General features: G+C 43.7%; 1 protein-coding gene across 1 annotated transcript in view; it reads left to right on the top strand.

The window, feature by feature from the left end:
* Synrg (synergin gamma) overlaps positions 1 to 17945 on the top strand; it is a 61517-nt gene that overhangs the window by 22890 nt on the left and 20682 nt on the right. Inside the window, exons 8-14 of the mRNA XM_038325296.1 lie at positions 839 to 1072; positions 1976 to 2053; positions 3822 to 4018; positions 4643 to 4891; positions 9005 to 9138; positions 17389 to 17501; positions 17700 to 17762. Coding sequence (XP_038181224.1) covers positions 839 to 1072; positions 1976 to 2053; positions 3822 to 4018; positions 4643 to 4891; positions 9005 to 9138; positions 17389 to 17501; positions 17700 to 17762 — 1068 coding nt within the window. The remainder of the gene's footprint in view (positions 1 to 838; positions 1073 to 1975; positions 2054 to 3821; positions 4019 to 4642; positions 4892 to 9004; positions 9139 to 17388; positions 17502 to 17699; positions 17763 to 17945) is intronic.

Below are 17945 nucleotides of genomic sequence, written 5' to 3'. Positions count from 1 at the left end.
CCAGAGCTGTCTGCTCACTTTCATACGTGCACCAACATACACACACAAAAAGCAATAAATGTAAAGTAATTCTTCTCAAGTGTGACCTCTCTAGCCAGCTATGATATACACATCTGCAATCCATTCCTTGAGATATAGAGGCAGAAAAATCAGGAGTTCAAGGTCATTTGCTATATAGTTCAAGGCAGTCTGGGCTATATGAGATCTTGTTTCAGAGAGAGAGAGAGAGAGAGAGAGAGAGAGAGAGAGAGGGAGAGACTCCATCTAAAATGGACATGGTGACCCATGTCTGTAATCCCAGCACCTGGCAGATAGAGGCTGCAGGACCTGCTCAGGCTTGAGGCCAGCCTGCTACAGTGACATGTTTTGTCCTTGGACAAGTCTTTAAACATTTCTTTACTTCCATTTTTATCATTTGTGAAATTATGGGTAGGCACAGTCTATGTCAAGACAGCGTGTGCTGGGAAAGGTCTTGGGAGACCTGGACTTAGTCTATAAGATTGTTATTTGATAGATGTGGAAACAGGCCAGACAGGGGTCTCCCACTAGTTAGAAGGAGTGTCTGTGTCTGATGACTTGCCCAGTTTCTATAGCAGTGCACATTCTCAATACGTGATTCTACCTGCTGTGCCACGCAATCCCTGAGAACCAGAGTAGAGTAATTATTTTAAGTCTCCCAAAACATCTAAAGCCTCTCAAACCCTACACTAATAGGTAACAATTGAATTATTATGAAATTCCATCTCTGTGGGAGTTCTTCCCCTGAGGGTGGGAGGGATGGTGAGAAGATGGGAATATGGAAGTAATATACAAGTAACCCTTCATGCTGTTTGTTTAGGCCCTTCCTTGGAAGAGAAGCTCCTAGTATCTTGTGATATAAGTACATCTGGGCAGGAACAAATTAAATTAAACACTCCTGAAGTTGGGCACAAAGCCGTAGTCCCAGGTTCCAGTAAGAGCGGTCCCGGTTTAATGGCCCGTAATGGGGGTGCTGTAGATGGATGTGTAAGTGGTCCCACCACTGCTGAGGCAGAAAAGACTTCAGACCAAAACCTGTCCAGTGGAGAGAGTGGTGAGCTCCTGCTACGTTCTGCACAAATTTTGTTTAACCAACTGCTCCTGCGCTGCTAACACTTTCAGCGTTAATCTTGAAATGGATACTGCTTGATTGTGCTAATTCAAATTTTGCTTACAAAATATTTATGCAATCTTTTCTCCAATTAACCCCTAAGATTTTGCTCTGAATTCTTTGAATGCACTGAATTACTTCTTTTCAAATGGTTTTGATAACCCTGTTCATAATCAGAGCCTCCTGGTCTAAATTGCCTCTCATTCTACAACAGCTCCCTTTGATTTCCCCTTGCACTTTCTGGTTTTCCATTAAAAAAAAAAAAAAAAAAACAGAAAACTTAGCTGTAACTGGAAAAGTCACCAATGAAAATGCAATTTTTCTCTCTGAACTAAACTGTATGTGCAGCTGCCGGAAAGATCCAGATTTGCACACTCAAGGCCCTGGGTTTGAGCCCACAGCACGGGAGAAAGACAAGTAGGTCTTTGGGCTGCAGTCGGACGCCTACTCAGCACCTACGTGGCCCTGGATCCCGTTCCCAAAACACAAAAGCTAAATCCAGATTTTAACTGTGGAGATGAATCAGAATGTGGGCATCCCTGGAGACAGGCCCCAGGAGGATATTTTACACATGGGATTTTAAGCCACTGCCTGTTGTGTTTTCCCTTAACCCATCAAACACATTAAATGGTGCATGCCTCCTGTGACTCAGATTATTGATTTGGAGCCTGTGCTCTCTTTTTATATTTTAATACATAGTTACTATACCAGAGTTGTTGGAAACCAAGCACTTTTATTATATTGGTGACTTTTTTCTAGTGACTCCAACCAGCACTCCTCTTTGTAAAAAGGAGTGGCCTTTCTCTTCTCCAGAGCATATGTGCATTAACCATCCTTCCCTTCTAGGTGTGGGTGTGTTCCCCTCTCAGGATCCTGCTCAGCCCAGGATGCCCCCTTGGATTTACAATGAGAGTCTGGTTCCAGGTAAAGTAAAGCTTCCCTGCCCAGTATTCCCCTCTGGATATTTTACCTTAAATATTATAGAAGTATTTCTAAATATTTACTGTTGTGGTTATAAAATATGCAGAAGGAATTGTTACAGTTTTTTTCTGCAGGACAATAGAAAACTAAATAAAACCTCATGTTTAAGACTGTTTTCTAGGCTGGGCATGGTGATGCATGCCTTTTACTCTCAGTGCTTAGGCAGAGGCAGGTAGCTGTCTATGAGTTCCAGGACAGCCAGGGCTACACAGTGAGACCTTGTCTTAAAAAAAAAGAAAAAAAAAGACTAGGGGCTGGAGAGATGGCTCAGAGGTTAAGAGCATTGCCTCCTTTTCCAAAGGTCCTGCGTTCAATTCCCAGCAACCACTTAGTGGCTCACAACCATCTGTGATGAGGTCTGGTGCCCTCTTCTGGCTTTCAGACATACACGCAGACAGAATATTGTATACATAATAAATATTTTTAAAAAAAGAAATCCTGAATATGTATCTCTGGTGTGTATACATATTAAAAAAAAAGACTACTTTATTGAGAGTGGCAAGATGGCTCATGGGGCAAAGGCCAAGCAATTAGAGTTCCTGTGTTTTAAATGATGATATTATCAGATACTTATTTCAAAGATTATTAATAACCTATCACAAATCACAGTATTGGGGCTGAAGAGATATCTCAGTGGTTAAGAGTATAGCTGCTCTTCCGGAAGACCTGGGTTCAAGTCCCAGCACCCACATAATGATTCACAACTACATTCCAGTTCCAGAGCATCAGACACCCTGTTTTGGCCTCTGCAGGCACAAGATATACATGTAGTGCACAGATCTACATGCAGGCAAAACACCCATACACATAAAAGTTGAAAAAATATCTTTTTTAAAGAATCACAGTAATATGTTTAATACTTTCTCAATTCATAAGGATTATATTTTTAAAATACTTTTTCTGATTGTCCCATAAAACTATATGAAATGCAAGATTGAGTATCATCATTTTCTCCACTGGAAAGTGGTTTCTTTTTCATGTGTAGCATCAGTGCTGAGCTGAGGAAATGATAAGATGGATTGGTGTGGTAGTCCTTGGTGCTACCAGACGATGGTACAGCCATCAATAGGCACAGAAACAACGGTCCTTCCAGCAGCAGGTGCCAAGGTTAGCAAGTCACAGCTGCTTGGTTTGCTGCTCAGCGTCTTGCAAGCTGGAGGTAATGTCCACTAGCTCATCTGTGCTCAAGGTTGGTACAGACAAAAGCTGTTCTACCCTTGAGTAAATCAACCTTGATGTAAGATCTCTACAGAAGAATTTATTTCTTGGAGAAATTAGTAATGTCTTCTTTTTATTGTAATCATACAACCATAAATCAAAGGCTAGATGACCTCTCAAACCCATTTTGAATCTCTCCCCTTTCCTCTCTTCAAATCTACAGCAAACTAGATCTTAGATTTTAGTTCTGTCTATTTTCTGATAGTTTATCTTCTCCCTCATTCTTCATACACAAGCATGCATCCCCTTTCCTAGTCAAGTCTGTGGAGGTCAGAGGACAACTTGTGGGAGTCAGTCCTCTCCTTCCACCTTACGGGTCCCAAGGATTGAATTCAGGTCATCAGCCTTGGCAGCAGGTGCCTTCCCCACTGAGCCAGATGCCAGCTAAATTAAAGCAGTTAACTTAAGGTCGTTCTTTTGTACCAACGATGGCAGCAACAAGTTGTTTTCCTGCAATGCGTTTGCATTTGTCATCTGCTCTTTCTCTTAACAGATGCTTATAAGAAAATTTTAGAGACGACAATGACTCCAACTGGGATAGATACTGCTAAACTTTATCCCATTCTGATGTCATCTGGACTCCCCAGGGAAACACTCGGGCAGATATGGGCCTTAGCCAATCGGACTACACCCGGCAAACTTACTAAGGAAGAGCTTTATACTGTTCTCGCCATGGTAGCAGTAACACAGGTAGACTTCGCGTCTTACGTTAGAACAAGTGTATTACTACAAGTTGAAAGAGTGTGAGCCCCCCTTTTCACTACCGCCCTGTAGATAGATCTCTTTGTCCATTAAAATTTAGATCATTTGTGATAAAATGTTTCAAAAATGTATTGTCCATATAATGCACACCAGCTAGCAGTGGATTTTTAAGTGAGGAAAGTTTGGGTGAAATAAACAGGTCCACATTTATGTTTGCTTTATGAAAGGATGGCTGCATATATCTGCATTTTTAGAAGTATAAGTCAGGCCAGGCGGTGGTGGCGCACGCCTTTAATCCCAGCACTCAGGAGGCAGAGGCAGGTGGATCTCAATGAGTTCGAGACCAGCCTGGTCTATCAAGTGAGTTCCAGGGCAGCCCCCAAAGCTACAGAGAAACCCTGTCTCGACAAGCAACAAACAACAACAACAAAGTATAGGACTGTAGTGGATCCTGCTGCACTGCCCTTTCCACTCTTCTCCTGGTGTCAGGTTCATGTCCTTGAGGAATCAGAGTGAAGCAACAGGCGAGCTATGTGTAGGTCTCTCGTGCACAGACTATGACTATGATCTGCAGTCAACTAAAATGTTTTCATTTCCTGCTGTTCCCTGTAGAGGGGTGTTCCTGCCATGAGCCCTGATGCTTTGAACCAGTTCCCAGCAGCTCCCATTCCTACGTTAAGCGGCTTTCCTATGGCTCTGCCTACCCCAGTGAGCCAGCCGACTGCGATGCCCTCTGTCCCTGCAGGCTCCATGCCCCTCAGCCTTGGACAGCCCATGATGGGCATTAACCTTGTTGGACCAGTGGGTGGAGCTGCAGCACCAGCTTCCAGTGGCTTCATGCCAGCCTACCCCTCCAACCCGGTAAGTGGAGAAGCTATGTGTCTGCCAGATCATTCCTAGAAGTACATGTAGGCAGCTTTCCTTCCAGAGGCTCAGTTGCTGGGCTATAGTGGGCACGTGATGTGAAAAATTAAGCAGTGTGGCAACAGAGGTATGGTTCATCATTGACCTCTCACCTAGGATGCTCAGGATCCTATGTTCGACTCCGGCTCTGCAAGAAATAAAATAATTTTTAAGTATTAAGATAATACAAAATTTGTTTATTTTTGTTTGTTTTTAATTATTTTAAAATACACAAAATATTTGTTGAGAATCAAGATATTTTCTACAATGGAAAGCAGTTAAGGAAGACGTGATACCAACCTCTGACCTTCTGCACCTTCATGCACATGCAGGTGTGTGCGTGTACATACACACACAGAGAGAAAGAGGGAGATTTAAGGCCAGATGTGGTAGTGTACACCTTTGGTTTCAGCTCTCAGGAGGCAGAGGCAGTAGATCTATCTATGCGTCTGAGGTCATCCTAGAGAGTGCCAGGGCTGGCAGAACTACCTGGTGTCTTAGTTAGGGTTTCTATTGCTACGATGAAACACCATGACCAAAAGCAAGTTGGGGAAAAAAGGGTTTATATGGCTTACATTTCCACATTGCTGTTCATTATTGAAAGAAGCCAGGACAGGAACTCAAATAGGGCATGACCCTGGAGGCAGGAACTGATGCAGAGGCCATGGAGGGGTGCTGCTTACTGGCTTGCTCAGCAGGACCGACAACCCAGGGAGGCCATCACCCATCATGGACTGGGCCCTCCCCCATTGATTACTAATTGAGAAAATGCCTACAGCTGGATCTCATGGAGGCATTTCCTCAACTGAGGCTCCTTCCTCTCTGATGACTCCAGCTTGTGTCAGATTGACACACAAAGCCAGCCAGCCAGTAAACATAGTGAGATCCAGTCTCAAAATAAAAAAAGATTTTAAAATTTCACTTCTCAAATTGGCAAACCAATGTTTTTAATGTGAAAATATTTAATGTCAATGGTCAGTGAACATGTAGGAAAGAGTGGCTAACCCTGCACCCTGAAGGTAGGTCTGTTGGCACAATTGTTTGAAACATGCCCATGTCTTCAGAGATGGTAACTGATGTTAGCAGAGATGGACAGAATGTCAGCAGTAACACTGCTCGTTAGAATAAAATGTACTGCTCATCATGAAGAAAATGCTCAATGGATTTCAGTTTTTTCATACAGTGAATGGCAATCATTAAAATTAACAAAATAGATGTGCATTTATGGCATGGAAGGATGAGCCTGTTGTGTAATTACATTTTTTAAGTACTGAACAGTGTAGTGTGAGCTTGTTCCATAAGGCAAATGGGCCATGAACAGTCTGCTGCTGCTCGGTGTTAGCCTAGGAGCCAGTGTTTGCTTTATGCATATGTATGACTGTCATGAGGGACTCGTGTGTCTGTTCACAAACATTGCTGTTGGCAACCCGACAAATGTAATCCAACTACTTTAAAAATATTCAGAGGTTAGCTATTTAGGCCAGTCTCTTTACATTTGTGCTAGACAATACTTTAAAATACGAAACAGAATTCTTGCCTTAAGCACTTTCGTTGTTATACCTCAATTATGTTCTTGCCTGGAGCTATATATGCTCAGTGGCAGAGCGCTGGCCTCATGCACACAGATCCTGCGTTCGCCTCCAGCACAGTGCATGTGCACACACACATGCACCCCATTATGAAATTAGGCAGTTGTAACTAAATTGAGCAATTAAATGATAGTCTTTGAGATTGCTGCTTAGAGAAGAGTTATTTGTTTTGACAATCTCATGTTCCCTATGTAAATATCCTTTCTGTGCTGGCTAGTCTTACGTCAATTTGACATAAACCAGATTAATCTGAAATGTCCTAATTGGGAAAATGCTTCCGTAAGATCTGGCTACAGGGCATTTTTATAATTAGTGGTTGATGGGGGAGTGATGGAGAGGGCTCAGCCCATTGTGGGTGGTGCCATCCCTGGCCTGGTGATCCTGGGTTCTATAAGACAGCAGACTGAGCAAGCCATATGAGCAAGCCAGTAAGCAGCACCCATTCCATTGTCTCTGCATCAGCTCCTGCTTTCAGGTTTCTGCCCTCTTTGAAGGTGGGGTTTTTATTTTATTTTTTTTCAAGACAGGGTTTCTCTGTGTAACAGTCCTGGCTGTCCTGGAACTCCCTTTGTAGACCAGGCTGGCCTCAACCTCACAGAGATCTGCCTGCCTCTGCCTCCCAAGTGCACCATCACTGCCTGGCCCTGTTTGAGTTGTTTTCCTGACTCCCTTCAATGATGAACAGTGATGTGAAGTGTAAGCCGAATGAACCCTCTCTTCTCCAGGTTACTTTGGTCACGGTGTTTCATTACAGCAATAGACAGGCTGGTACCAGGGTAGCAGAGTGTTGCTGTGGCATATCTGACCGTGTTGTTTGGGGAGGACTGTGGGACTTTGGGCTAGAAAAGCAATTGAGAGTTGAGAGCTCAATGAGCTCTCGTGTAGGAGCTCAGGAGTTGGGAGTGTTGCGAGCAGTACCTGGCTTGTAGGTTTCCGAGGAAAGCGAAGACTCTGCTGGGCCTTTTGTGTGAAGAGTCTTCAGCTGGAGCTAAAGAATCAGCTGTGATTGAAGAAGCATCATTGAGGTGAAGTTCTCTGGGAAGTGTTTCCAGGGAGTCAGCACACAGAAGCTGGGGTACAGACATGGCCAAGGTTGTACCTTGTGCTTGCAGCTGATCTGGTTTTGAAGGTATAAGGGGGTCTCGGAGAACAGCTGAGGCTTGGCACTATGTGGTAGGGCTGGAGTCCCTGAAGAGAGAGCCCTGGAGAGGCTGACTGGTGAAAGTGCAGCCCAGTTGCAACAAAGTACCTCAGCAGTTTTGGGGATGCCAGTGCTATGGGATGACCACTAAGAACAGCAGCGGCAGTGGAGTGGAGCCAGCCTGAGCCTAGAAGACAAGCTGTGTGTGCTGCAGGGGGTGGAGCCAGAGAAGTAACCCAAGCCCCTTAAATCCCGGATAATTGGACATTGAGTTATTTACACTGTTGAAGTTTGGTTTTGCTTGGTTCAGATTGTGACTAGTTCTCATTTTAAGTGAGAAAGTATTACATTTATTTTTGATTTTACAGGAGTCCACAGTTGAAGTAAGGAGACTGCTTGTTTGTTTCTTAGATGCCCAGACTCCTGAAATAACCACACAGAAACTGTATTAATTAAATCACTGCTTGACCCATTAGCTCTAGCTTCTTATTGGCTAACTCTTACATATTAATTTAACCCATCTCCATGTATCTGTGTATTGCTGCGTGGCAGTGGCTTACTGGCAAAGTTTTGGCATATCTGTCTCTGGTGGCAGCTCCATGGCTTCCCCTAAACTCTGCCTTCCTTCTCCCAGCATTCAGTTTAGTCCCCCCCCCCCCCCCCCGCCTAGCTCTGCTCTACCCTATCACAGGCTGAAAACAGCTTCTTTATTAACCAATGGTATTCACAGCATACAGAGGGGAATCCCACATCACACAGTAGACAGACTTTGGATTTTAAAAAAAGACTGGCTGTTTTAAAGAGACTGAATTTTTAAAGACTCTGGGACTTTTAAATTTTGGATTGTTTATATTGTAATGTTGGTAGTAATGTGTGATCTTGAGGCAAAACAAGAAAGAAAAGGCTGTGGCTTGGTAGTGATGTGTTTGTGTGTCAAGGTAGCAAGGGGTCAATTGTGCTGCCTAGGTTTATGTCAGCTTGACACACGCTGGAGTTATCTGAAAGAGGGAACCTCAATTGAGAAAACGCCTCCGTAAGACCTGGTTATAGGACACTGATGTGGGAGGGCCCAGCCCATTGTGGGTGCTCCTGGGTTCTATAAGAAAGCAGTCTAAGCAGGCCATGATGAATAAGCCAGTAAGCAGCACTCCTCCATGGTCTCTGCATCAGCTCCTACCTCCAGGTTCCTGACCTACTTGAGTTCCTATCCTGACTTCCTCAGTGATGGACAGTGATATGTGAAAGTCTAAGCCAAATAAACTCTTTCTTCCCTAAGTTGCTGGTCATGGTGTTTCATCTCTGCACTAGTCACCCTAACTCTAAGACACTTTCTAAATCTAGGTGGGAAAGACAGAAGAAGATGACTTCCAAGATTTTCAAGATGCTTCCAAATCAGGATCCCTTGATGATTCTTTTACTGACTTCCAAGAGGTGCCTGCTTCCTCAAAAACAAGTAATTCCCAGCACGGAAACAGGTAGAAATGAATTGAATATATTTATCATTGCATTTTATGATTAGGGAAAGGGCATCCATGGCATAAGAAGCCTGAAAACAAATGTCCTGTTCAAAGAGCAGTTACGCAGTTTCTCCCGTGTTCCTCTGCCTTCATGCTGTTATTCTCTGCTGCAGCTCTCTGTGTCCACTTGAAATTTGGTGTAACAAGTCTTTCTCTGTCCTGCCAGCCAGCTCCCAAATCATGACATGGAGACTCCTTGTTAATAATGAAAGCTCAGCCAATAGCTTAGGCTTATTTTTAACTAGTTCTTAGAATTTAAATTAACCCAAATCTTTTAATCTACATTCTTTTACATTATAAAAGTTACCTTTATTTTGTAATGCCAATTCTGCTTGGCGTGGGGCTTGGCATCTCCTTGCAACTCTACCCTTCTTCCCAGCTTCCTCTGTGCCTGGAAATCTGCCTAGCTATTGTCTGTTCTGCTCTTTATTAAACCAGTCACAGTGACATATCTTCACACAGTGTAAAGTAATATTCCACAACACTTTGGCTCCTCCCCTTCCTTCCAGTGTATACATGCTTGTCATATTTGTTTTCAAGCCTGATTTGTGGGTCTGGGTGTGGTGATGCACCACTTTAAGGGAGGCAGAGGCAGGTGGATCATTGTGAGTTCATGGCCAACCTGGTCTACTTAGTGAGTTACAGGACAACCAGAGTTACATAGAGATACCACATCTAAAAAGGAGGAAAGAAAGAGGCAAGAGAGGGAAAAAGAAAGGGAGGGAGGGAAGGAGAAAGGGAAGGAGAAAAAAGGAAGGAAGCAAGCAAGGGAAAAACAACAGCAAACCTAACTTGCGTCACCTGACTGCCTGTGCCACAATAGCTTTGAGTCCTTTCATTAGATCTCATCTTCAACTATTGAAAAAAAGGTTGAAGCAGGAACATGTAATTTTGTACTTTTTACAGGAATGATGTACTCCTGATTTTCCACAAAATTTATAATTCAGGACTGTGGATTTTAATTATTCATGTGTAATTTTTTCATCAATGACTTTTGACCTCTAGACTTGTTTGTTTGCATACAGATACATAAACATTTCATTTAGATTTTCCCCTAGTGCAGTGGTTTTCAACCTTCCCAGTGCTGCAGCCTTTTAATATAGTTCCTTATGTTGTGGTGACCCCAAAATAGAATTATGTTCGTTGATACTTCATAACTGTAATTTTGCTACTGTTATGAATTGTAATGTAAGTATCTGTTTTCCAGTGATCTTAGGTAGCCCCTGTGAAAGGATTGCTAGCTCCCCCAAAGGAGTTGTGACCCACAAGTTGAGAACCATTGCTCTAGAGATGGCCATTGGTTCAGTCAGTATTTGTCCTTTCCTCCCATGCTTTCTCTCTATTGAGATGGAAGAGCAGTCAGAGTACACGATAGGATGGTTTCTGTGAGACAACACATCTGTATAGTCAGTGCCATCACTTCCATTGTAACCAGTCAGAACTAAAGATAGGCAGGACAGAGGATTTTTCAGATCAGAAACAGAAATTATCCTTCTGAGTATAAGAATATCTCATACAAGCTGAGAGTGGTGGCACACACCTTTAATCCCTGCACTTAAGAGGCAGAGGCAGGCGGATCTCTGTGAGTTTCAGGACAGCCTGGTCTACACAGAGAAACCCTGCCTCAGAAAAACAAAAAAGAGGGCTGGAGAGATGGCTCAGAGGTTAAGAGCATTGCCTGCTCTTCCAAAGGTCCTGAGTTCAGTTTCCAGCAACCACATGGTGGCTCACAACCATCTGTAATGGGGTCTGGTGCCCTCTTCTGGCCTGCAGGCATACACACAGACAGAATATTGTATACTAAATAAATAAATAATAAAAAAGAAAGAAAGAGAAAAGAATTCATGATATGCAGTTGGACATGGGTCCCACACTTCAATCCCAACACTTAGGATGCTAAGGAGGAGATGTACCATGAATAAGAAGCCAGTCTGAGCTACAGCATGAGACCCTGTCTCCAAAAACAACAGATACATATGTAAATATGTGTACCAAATATATGTAAGCAACATGTAGTGTCTAGTACTGTAGTGCCAGCTTGTACATCACACATCTCCTAGACAAGCATTGCATCACCTGTGTCTACCCAGATCTCTCCCTTCAAACAAAATTCACACGTTACAATCTGGGCGTTCCTATCTGAAGGACTCAGGCAAGACACCTCAAATTCACTGCATTAAGTTAATTTCCTGCCGAGACAAATGTTTGTTATATCACCATTGCTAATCTTCCTTGATCCATGATATCACCACACCCAGACACTAGTATGTGTCCTCTCTCTCTTGTCCTCTTTGCCGGGTATGGTGATCTTGCTTCTTTCTCCCTTTCATGCAGTCCACACTCCAGAGAGACTCGCTTTTCATTATTCTCTTTTAAGCTTCCTGGCATTTGTACTTTCTCTGTCCCTCAGCCTGAAAAATCTTTACTTTGTTGGTCTCTCTAGAGTTAATTCAAAAGTTATTTCAAGCCAGGTGGTGGTGGCACACACCCTTAATCCTAGCACTTGGGAGGAAAAAGGCAGGCAGATCTCCAGGTTTGAGGTCAGCCTGGTCTATATAGTGAGTTCCAGGACAGCTAGGGCTAATAGAGAAAACTTCCTAAAATTTTTTTTTCAAAAACTATTATTTTCTAAGTTCTCCAGCAGCCCATGGCTCTGAGAAGAGTTAGTATGCCTCCTTTTCTGCTAATTGTATCCTGATTGTATATTTCTCATGTTGTATCTTGATTGTAATGGTGTATATTTCTCATGTTGTATCTTGATTGTAATGGTGTATATTTCTCATGTTTCTTCTCCCAGTAGCACTTAGCTCATACATAACTGATAGATAATTCTATTATTGCATGCGGACTATAAGCTGAGTCCATCAAGTGAGTGACTCACTCCCTTTGGGGAAGGTCTTTCAGTATATTAAGTCAAAATTTGTGGGTAAAAGTTTTAAAATGATAGCCAGACCTGAAGTGGGCTTTTGGCAGATTTTTATTTTTTGGGGGGGTGGGGGGTTTCTTTATCAGTTGCTTGGTTGATTTGGTTGGCTTATCGTTGCTGTTTTTCTTATTTTTCAAAGTGTGTGTATGCGTGTGTCTGTGTGACATGTGTATCTGTGAATGTATGTCACATGTATGTAGGTGCCCAAGGAGGCCAGAAGAAGGTGTTAGATCCCCTGATGCTGAATTACAGGCTGTTGTGAAATGCCTGACGTTGGAGCTAGAAACTGTAGCCAGGTCCCCTGGAAAACAGGAAGTGCTCTTAACAAATGAGTAATCTGGTTTGGTTTTTTTTTTGAGAAGGGATTTTTTTGCCTATATATTCCTGGCTGGCCTGGAACTCATAACTCCTCCTGCCTCTACCTCCTTAAGTGCTAAGGACCGCCATGCCCAGCCGCTGTGAGCATTGTTTGCTGCATCGTCTTCCCATCATTTACCTCTGTACAGCTGTGCATGTGCTTTTTACAGCTTTTATTTCACTGCCTAAGTTTCCTTGAGTGAAATATTTTTCTCTTGTCTGAAAGTCTGCACTGTGCTCGTGTGTTCATTCAGCTCTGCGCTTACGTAGCAGCTACTTTATGCCAGATACAGGTGAGACACAAGAATACAGGCCAGGGTTCACAGTTGCTGCTCTCTCGAAGCACAGTTTCACCCAAGTGCCTAGCCTTTAAAGCTGGAACTAACTCAGGACACTGATTTCGGGTGTGCAGAGGATGCAAGGGGACTATGTACCAATAGTGCACTGACCGTACTGGAAACATCTGTCTGGGAATTGTCTAGAATATGATAATCCGTGTTCCGAATTGTGAATGCATTTTAAAAGTGGCTGGCCTGTCAGGTCATAATGTGAAGAGCTAAGCCTAGAGACCCACTTTGGTCAGTGTGTGTAAGCAGAAAGTGGGCACTATTTGTCAGAAGAGCTGACAAAACAGGGCTGAGAGCTGAACTGGGCAGAAAGCGCAAGGTCAGAGGAGGAAAGACAGACAAGGGGACAAAAGACTATGGCACAAGCTTTATTCAGGAAGAGGCTGTAGAGGGAAGCTCTCTAGTCCAAGAAGCCAGACAGCCTGCCACTGCTTACAGCTGAGCAGCTATGGGGCTAAAGGGAGAGGTGAGCAGGGACTGAATTTCCCTTTGGGGGGGGGGCCTGTTGTTAGGGATAGCTAAGGTGCTCGGTGTGTAAAAGAATGTTAAGCAATTCATAACCATCTCTGCGACTGCCATTACTGGAGGGCTGGCATTGTGGAGAGGGCACACATTGTGGAGAAAAGTAAGATCCTTTAGTTCTGAGAGCCACAGTACCTGAGTTCCTGCAGCTGCTGTGTCTAGCCAGAATAGAGAAGCTTTAGGCGGCAGCACGGCCAGGACTGGCAGAGAGCACTGTTAGTTGATGAGAACACAGCAGTTAGGGCAGCCCCTGTTGTGGGGAGCCTTGTGATCTATGGTCTGATCTGTACAGTATCTTCAGAATAATAAATTGCTTCAAGAAGGGCTTTTGCTGCCCTTTGGAGACCCCCTTACTGCTGCAAGCCAAGAAAGCCACAGCACGGGAAGCACTGTGTTCTTCAACCACTGGTCAAACTCAGTTCTGAGGTCAAAGAAGAAAGAGCATCCCCAGGCATAAAAGTACCAATATACTGGGGTGGGGTGGCTAGGAGAGCCAGCAGCACAGGTGGGGCTCTGGACAGAAAGTTGTTAGAAAGTTGAAGCACTAGGACCTTGGGTCTGGTTTGTTTGTTTTATTGTCCTGAGAACTAAGCCTTTTTCTGTGGGTTGTTTGTTGAGACAGGTTCTCTTTATTACATAGTGTTGGCTGTCCTAAAACTCACTAAATAGACCTGGCTAGCTTCAGACTCATAGATCTGCCTTCTTCTGTCTCTCTAGTGTTGGGATTAAAGATGTGGGTCACCACACTCTACTTTAAGCATTTCCTTACAAACTTTTATATTTAGCAGAATGAGCAAAGCTATCTGTGTAAGAAATATCAAATAAGAGTCTTGTTATGGTTTAAATAAAATGCTACAGGTCCTCGAGTGGCTGAAACAGGCAGCAGATCCCGAGACCATGCCGCAGGTCCCCGAAGTGGCAGCAGATGGTGGGCAGCAGGTCCCAAGAGCAGCCAGTCCCAGGCAGGAATGGTGCAGTTTTCCAAGTGGCTGTAGTGGGCCTCATGGGGCAGTGAGTCCCAGGTGGGGAGCTGTGTAATGGGAGGAGAGACAGAGGGATGGGCACACCACGAAACCATGCCACAGGTCTCCGAAGGCGGCTGGTCCTGGGCAGGGACCATGCCACAGGTCCCCGAAGTGGCCATATGGAAGTAGAGTCTCTGGGCAGGGGAGACGAGACGTGTCCTCTGATGACCAGGTTCTCAGTCTTGCCTTCCAGTGGGATGCAGATTCTTATATTTTAAAACAATGTGGCCCTCTCACTTGAGTATTTCCCTCAAGAAACAGAAATGACTGTTTTCATGTATAAAACTGATAATAACTGCTATATATAACTTGCATAAACACTCTGATGGTGATTATAGCCTTCTTTTAAAAAGTACTAGCTGCAGAGAAGGGGCCGGAATGCAGCGCTGATCTGCGGTGCTCCTGTAATTAGTGTGCCAGCTGTCTTGGATGGAGCTGAGTTCTGCTGGTTTTCATCTGTGCTGTTTCATCCCTGCGGGGTCTCTTTGTGTCCAATCCTGTGAATATAACTTTAAAATTAATTACTTTCAATTAAATGTCACATTTAGTAGAAAGATTTTGCCACTGAGCTTTAAAAGACCATAGCTAAAATTGGAGGGTTACGAAAAGCAGGCAAGCCGTCCAGCTTCCCGGGCTTTTTGTCCTTAAATACAGGGCAATTACCTGTATTCCAATGTAACATTCTGGCCGTTGAGCTACAGTTTAATTATTTATGAAACTGTGAAAGCATCCACCTACATGTATAGATGATAAGCCATTACATTTGTGAAAATCAGATAGCAGCAGCTGTGTGGCAGTGAAGTGAAATTTTAATATTCAATGCCTGTAAGTCTTGAGACAGGGTGGACCCCATCGCGCGCTTGCAGGCCAGCCTGGCTTTCGCCTGGTCGTGGGCCACTGATAAGAAGACTTAAATGCCTGTGAAAAGACTTTTGCTCCAGGGCAGAGACCTCAGTAGAAATCCATTTCTGTCTCTTGTGCTGCGGTATTGAATGACACTAGCTGGTGGTGAGATGCAGCCATTCATATGTAAAGGTTGTTCTTCCAGGGAACTGCTTGGGTCTGATAAGAGAAAAAAAAAGCAATGCTCTATAGGGTGTTTAAGCTTTCTAAGAATTGCCCACATAGATGCTATTCATTACACTATTTTTCCATGAGAAAAATATGTCCACAGATAAAACTATCTTACTCTAATTTTGAAGTGATTGTTGTTTTGCTACAAAGATAGCTGTCTGGGACCACGGTTGTGATCCTGGTAAAAATATGCATTCTCTTTCCTCTGTGGTTGCTTATCAGATGTCTGCACTCCCACACAATGATCAAAGCAGAATTTACACCTCGGCTTGAACAACATTTTACACATAGACTTTTACAACCTGAACCCATTTTAGAGAAATCTTGGGTTGTAATTTATCTTTAAGTATTAAACATACATATTTGGTGAAATTCACTGTTAAATTATTGTGAACTGTAAGTTGAAATGGCAGGAGGTTCTCATTCTTTAATTTAATTTAATTTTTAATTTTTAATTTTAATCTGCTTTTAGTGCTTTTATGGTTTAAACAGACGATTAGACCATTGGTGTAGATGTCACCCTCCTCAGTTAAAAAAAATATTACTTGAGTGTTAATGTTTATTTTCAAGAAAAGGGCATTGTTTTTAGTCATCTGTGGAGTTTATATATAGTTTCTAACCTTTGCAACTGGGCGGGGGACATAGCCCAGTTGGCAGCCTACAGCAAGCCCTGGGCTCAATCCTCCATCACACTACTATAGTCCCAGCATTCAGGATGTAGAGGCAGGAGGCTCAGGAATTCAATGTCTTCCTCAACTACATGAAGGATGCATGAGACACTGTCTCTCTCCTTTGAAAAAGAAAAATTACATTCTTTAGTTTTTGTGAGGTGGGTGCTTGTGTGCCACAGTGTGCATGTGGAGGTCAAAGGACTACTTTGGGGGGGTCACAGTGTGCATGTGAAGGTCAAAGGACTACTTTTGGAGGTCACTTCTCTCCTTCCACCTTGTGGATTCTGACATGGAACCTTTATCCACTGAACTATCACCAGCTGTTTTGGGTTTTTTTGTTTGTTTTTTAATGGTTGGAATGGCTGGAGAGATGACTCAGTGGTAACCGTTATGAGTGCTTGCTGTTCTTCCATAGCGAAGGGGAGTTGGGAACACTTCCTTCCTGTGGCAAAGGCAGCAGGGAAGAAAAGGCCTGCCTGGGGACAAACATCTGGGTGAACGGCTAAGAAAGCAGAAGGGCTGGGTGGGTGGGGGTGTCTCATAAAATGCCTGAGTCCCCACCCATCCCCACAGATGTCAGCCTGCTCCAATAAAGCATTTTGGAGTTTGTTGATTCCTTAGCTCTCTCTGTGTTTCTGTCTGCAGTCTTCCTGCCCCACAGAATGAATACAGCTGACATCAGGATAAGTTTTATTCCCAGCACCATGTCAGGCAGCACACATCATCTGCTTGTAACAACAGCTCCTGGACACACGTAGCATAAACACAGACATACACATTTTATTTGTTTGTTTTTGACACAGGGTCTCTCTATGTAGCTCTGGATGTCCTGGAGCTCACTACATAGATCAAGCTGGCCTTGAACGCACAGAGATCCGCCTGCCTCTGCCTCCTGAATGCTGGAATTCAAGGTGTGTGCCACTGTGCCTGATACACATAAGTAATTTTAAAACATTAAAGAAAAAAAAAAAGAAAAGAAAGGGAGTCAGTCAGTGGTGGTATAGGGCTTCAATCCCAGACTTGGAAGGCAGAAGCAAGTGAATCACCTAGTTTGAAGTCAACCTGGTCTACAGAGTGAGTTCCAAGACAGCCAGGGCTGTACACAGAGAAACCCTGTCTTGAGAGAGAGAGAGAGGAGAGAGAGAGAGAGAGAGAGGAGAGAGAGAGAGAGGAGAGAGAGAGAGAGAGAGAGAGAGAGAGAGAGAGAGAGAGAGCGCTGTGAGCTCGGCTGTGTCCTTAGCCCCGTGGTGGTCTGCTGGATAACATGCATCTCTCCTTCCTCATAGTGCTCCTTCTCTGCTGATACCACTTCCTGGAACTAAAGCCTCCACAGATAAATACTCGGTGTTTAAAGGAGTTTCTGCTGACAAGCCCTCTGAAAGCCCGGCTTCATTTGGAGGTAAAAGCAGTTTGTCAGTTGATAAATCTGTGGCTGTAACTTTTAATTAGGGTGTATAAATTTTTAAGTGGCAGGTTTTTTATTGAATGTATCAGGGGCTGTTCCGCGTGTTAAGTGTGTTTGCTCAGCCCAGGCTGCCATGCTTCTCCGGCTGTGGTCCTGGTTCCTCACTGTGATGAGTTTCTGTCTCTGTTGCAGAGTCTGGTGACAAGTACAGTGCGTTCAGGGAACTTGAGCAAACCGCGGAGAGCAAGCCTCTAGGTGAGTCTGGATCCCATTTCCTCTTGTGGGGAAACCCTGTGCCTTACCAATGGGCTACATCCTCTAACCCTTTAAGAACTTTTTGGTGTTTTTGTTTTTAGTGGCATCCATAATCATTCATTTATTTTATTGCATATGTGTTTTAAAAGAAAAAACAAAAAGAAAAGAATTTTTAAAGAATGG

This window comes from Arvicola amphibius, chromosome 4 (genome assembly GCF_903992535.2).
Source record: "Arvicola amphibius chromosome 4, mArvAmp1.2, whole genome shotgun sequence".
NCBI classification, from domain to species: domain Eukaryota; kingdom Metazoa; phylum Chordata; class Mammalia; order Rodentia; family Cricetidae; genus Arvicola; species Arvicola amphibius.
Note: the sequence above shows the minus strand (reverse complement) of the source record. Positions and strands in the feature narration are given on the sequence as shown.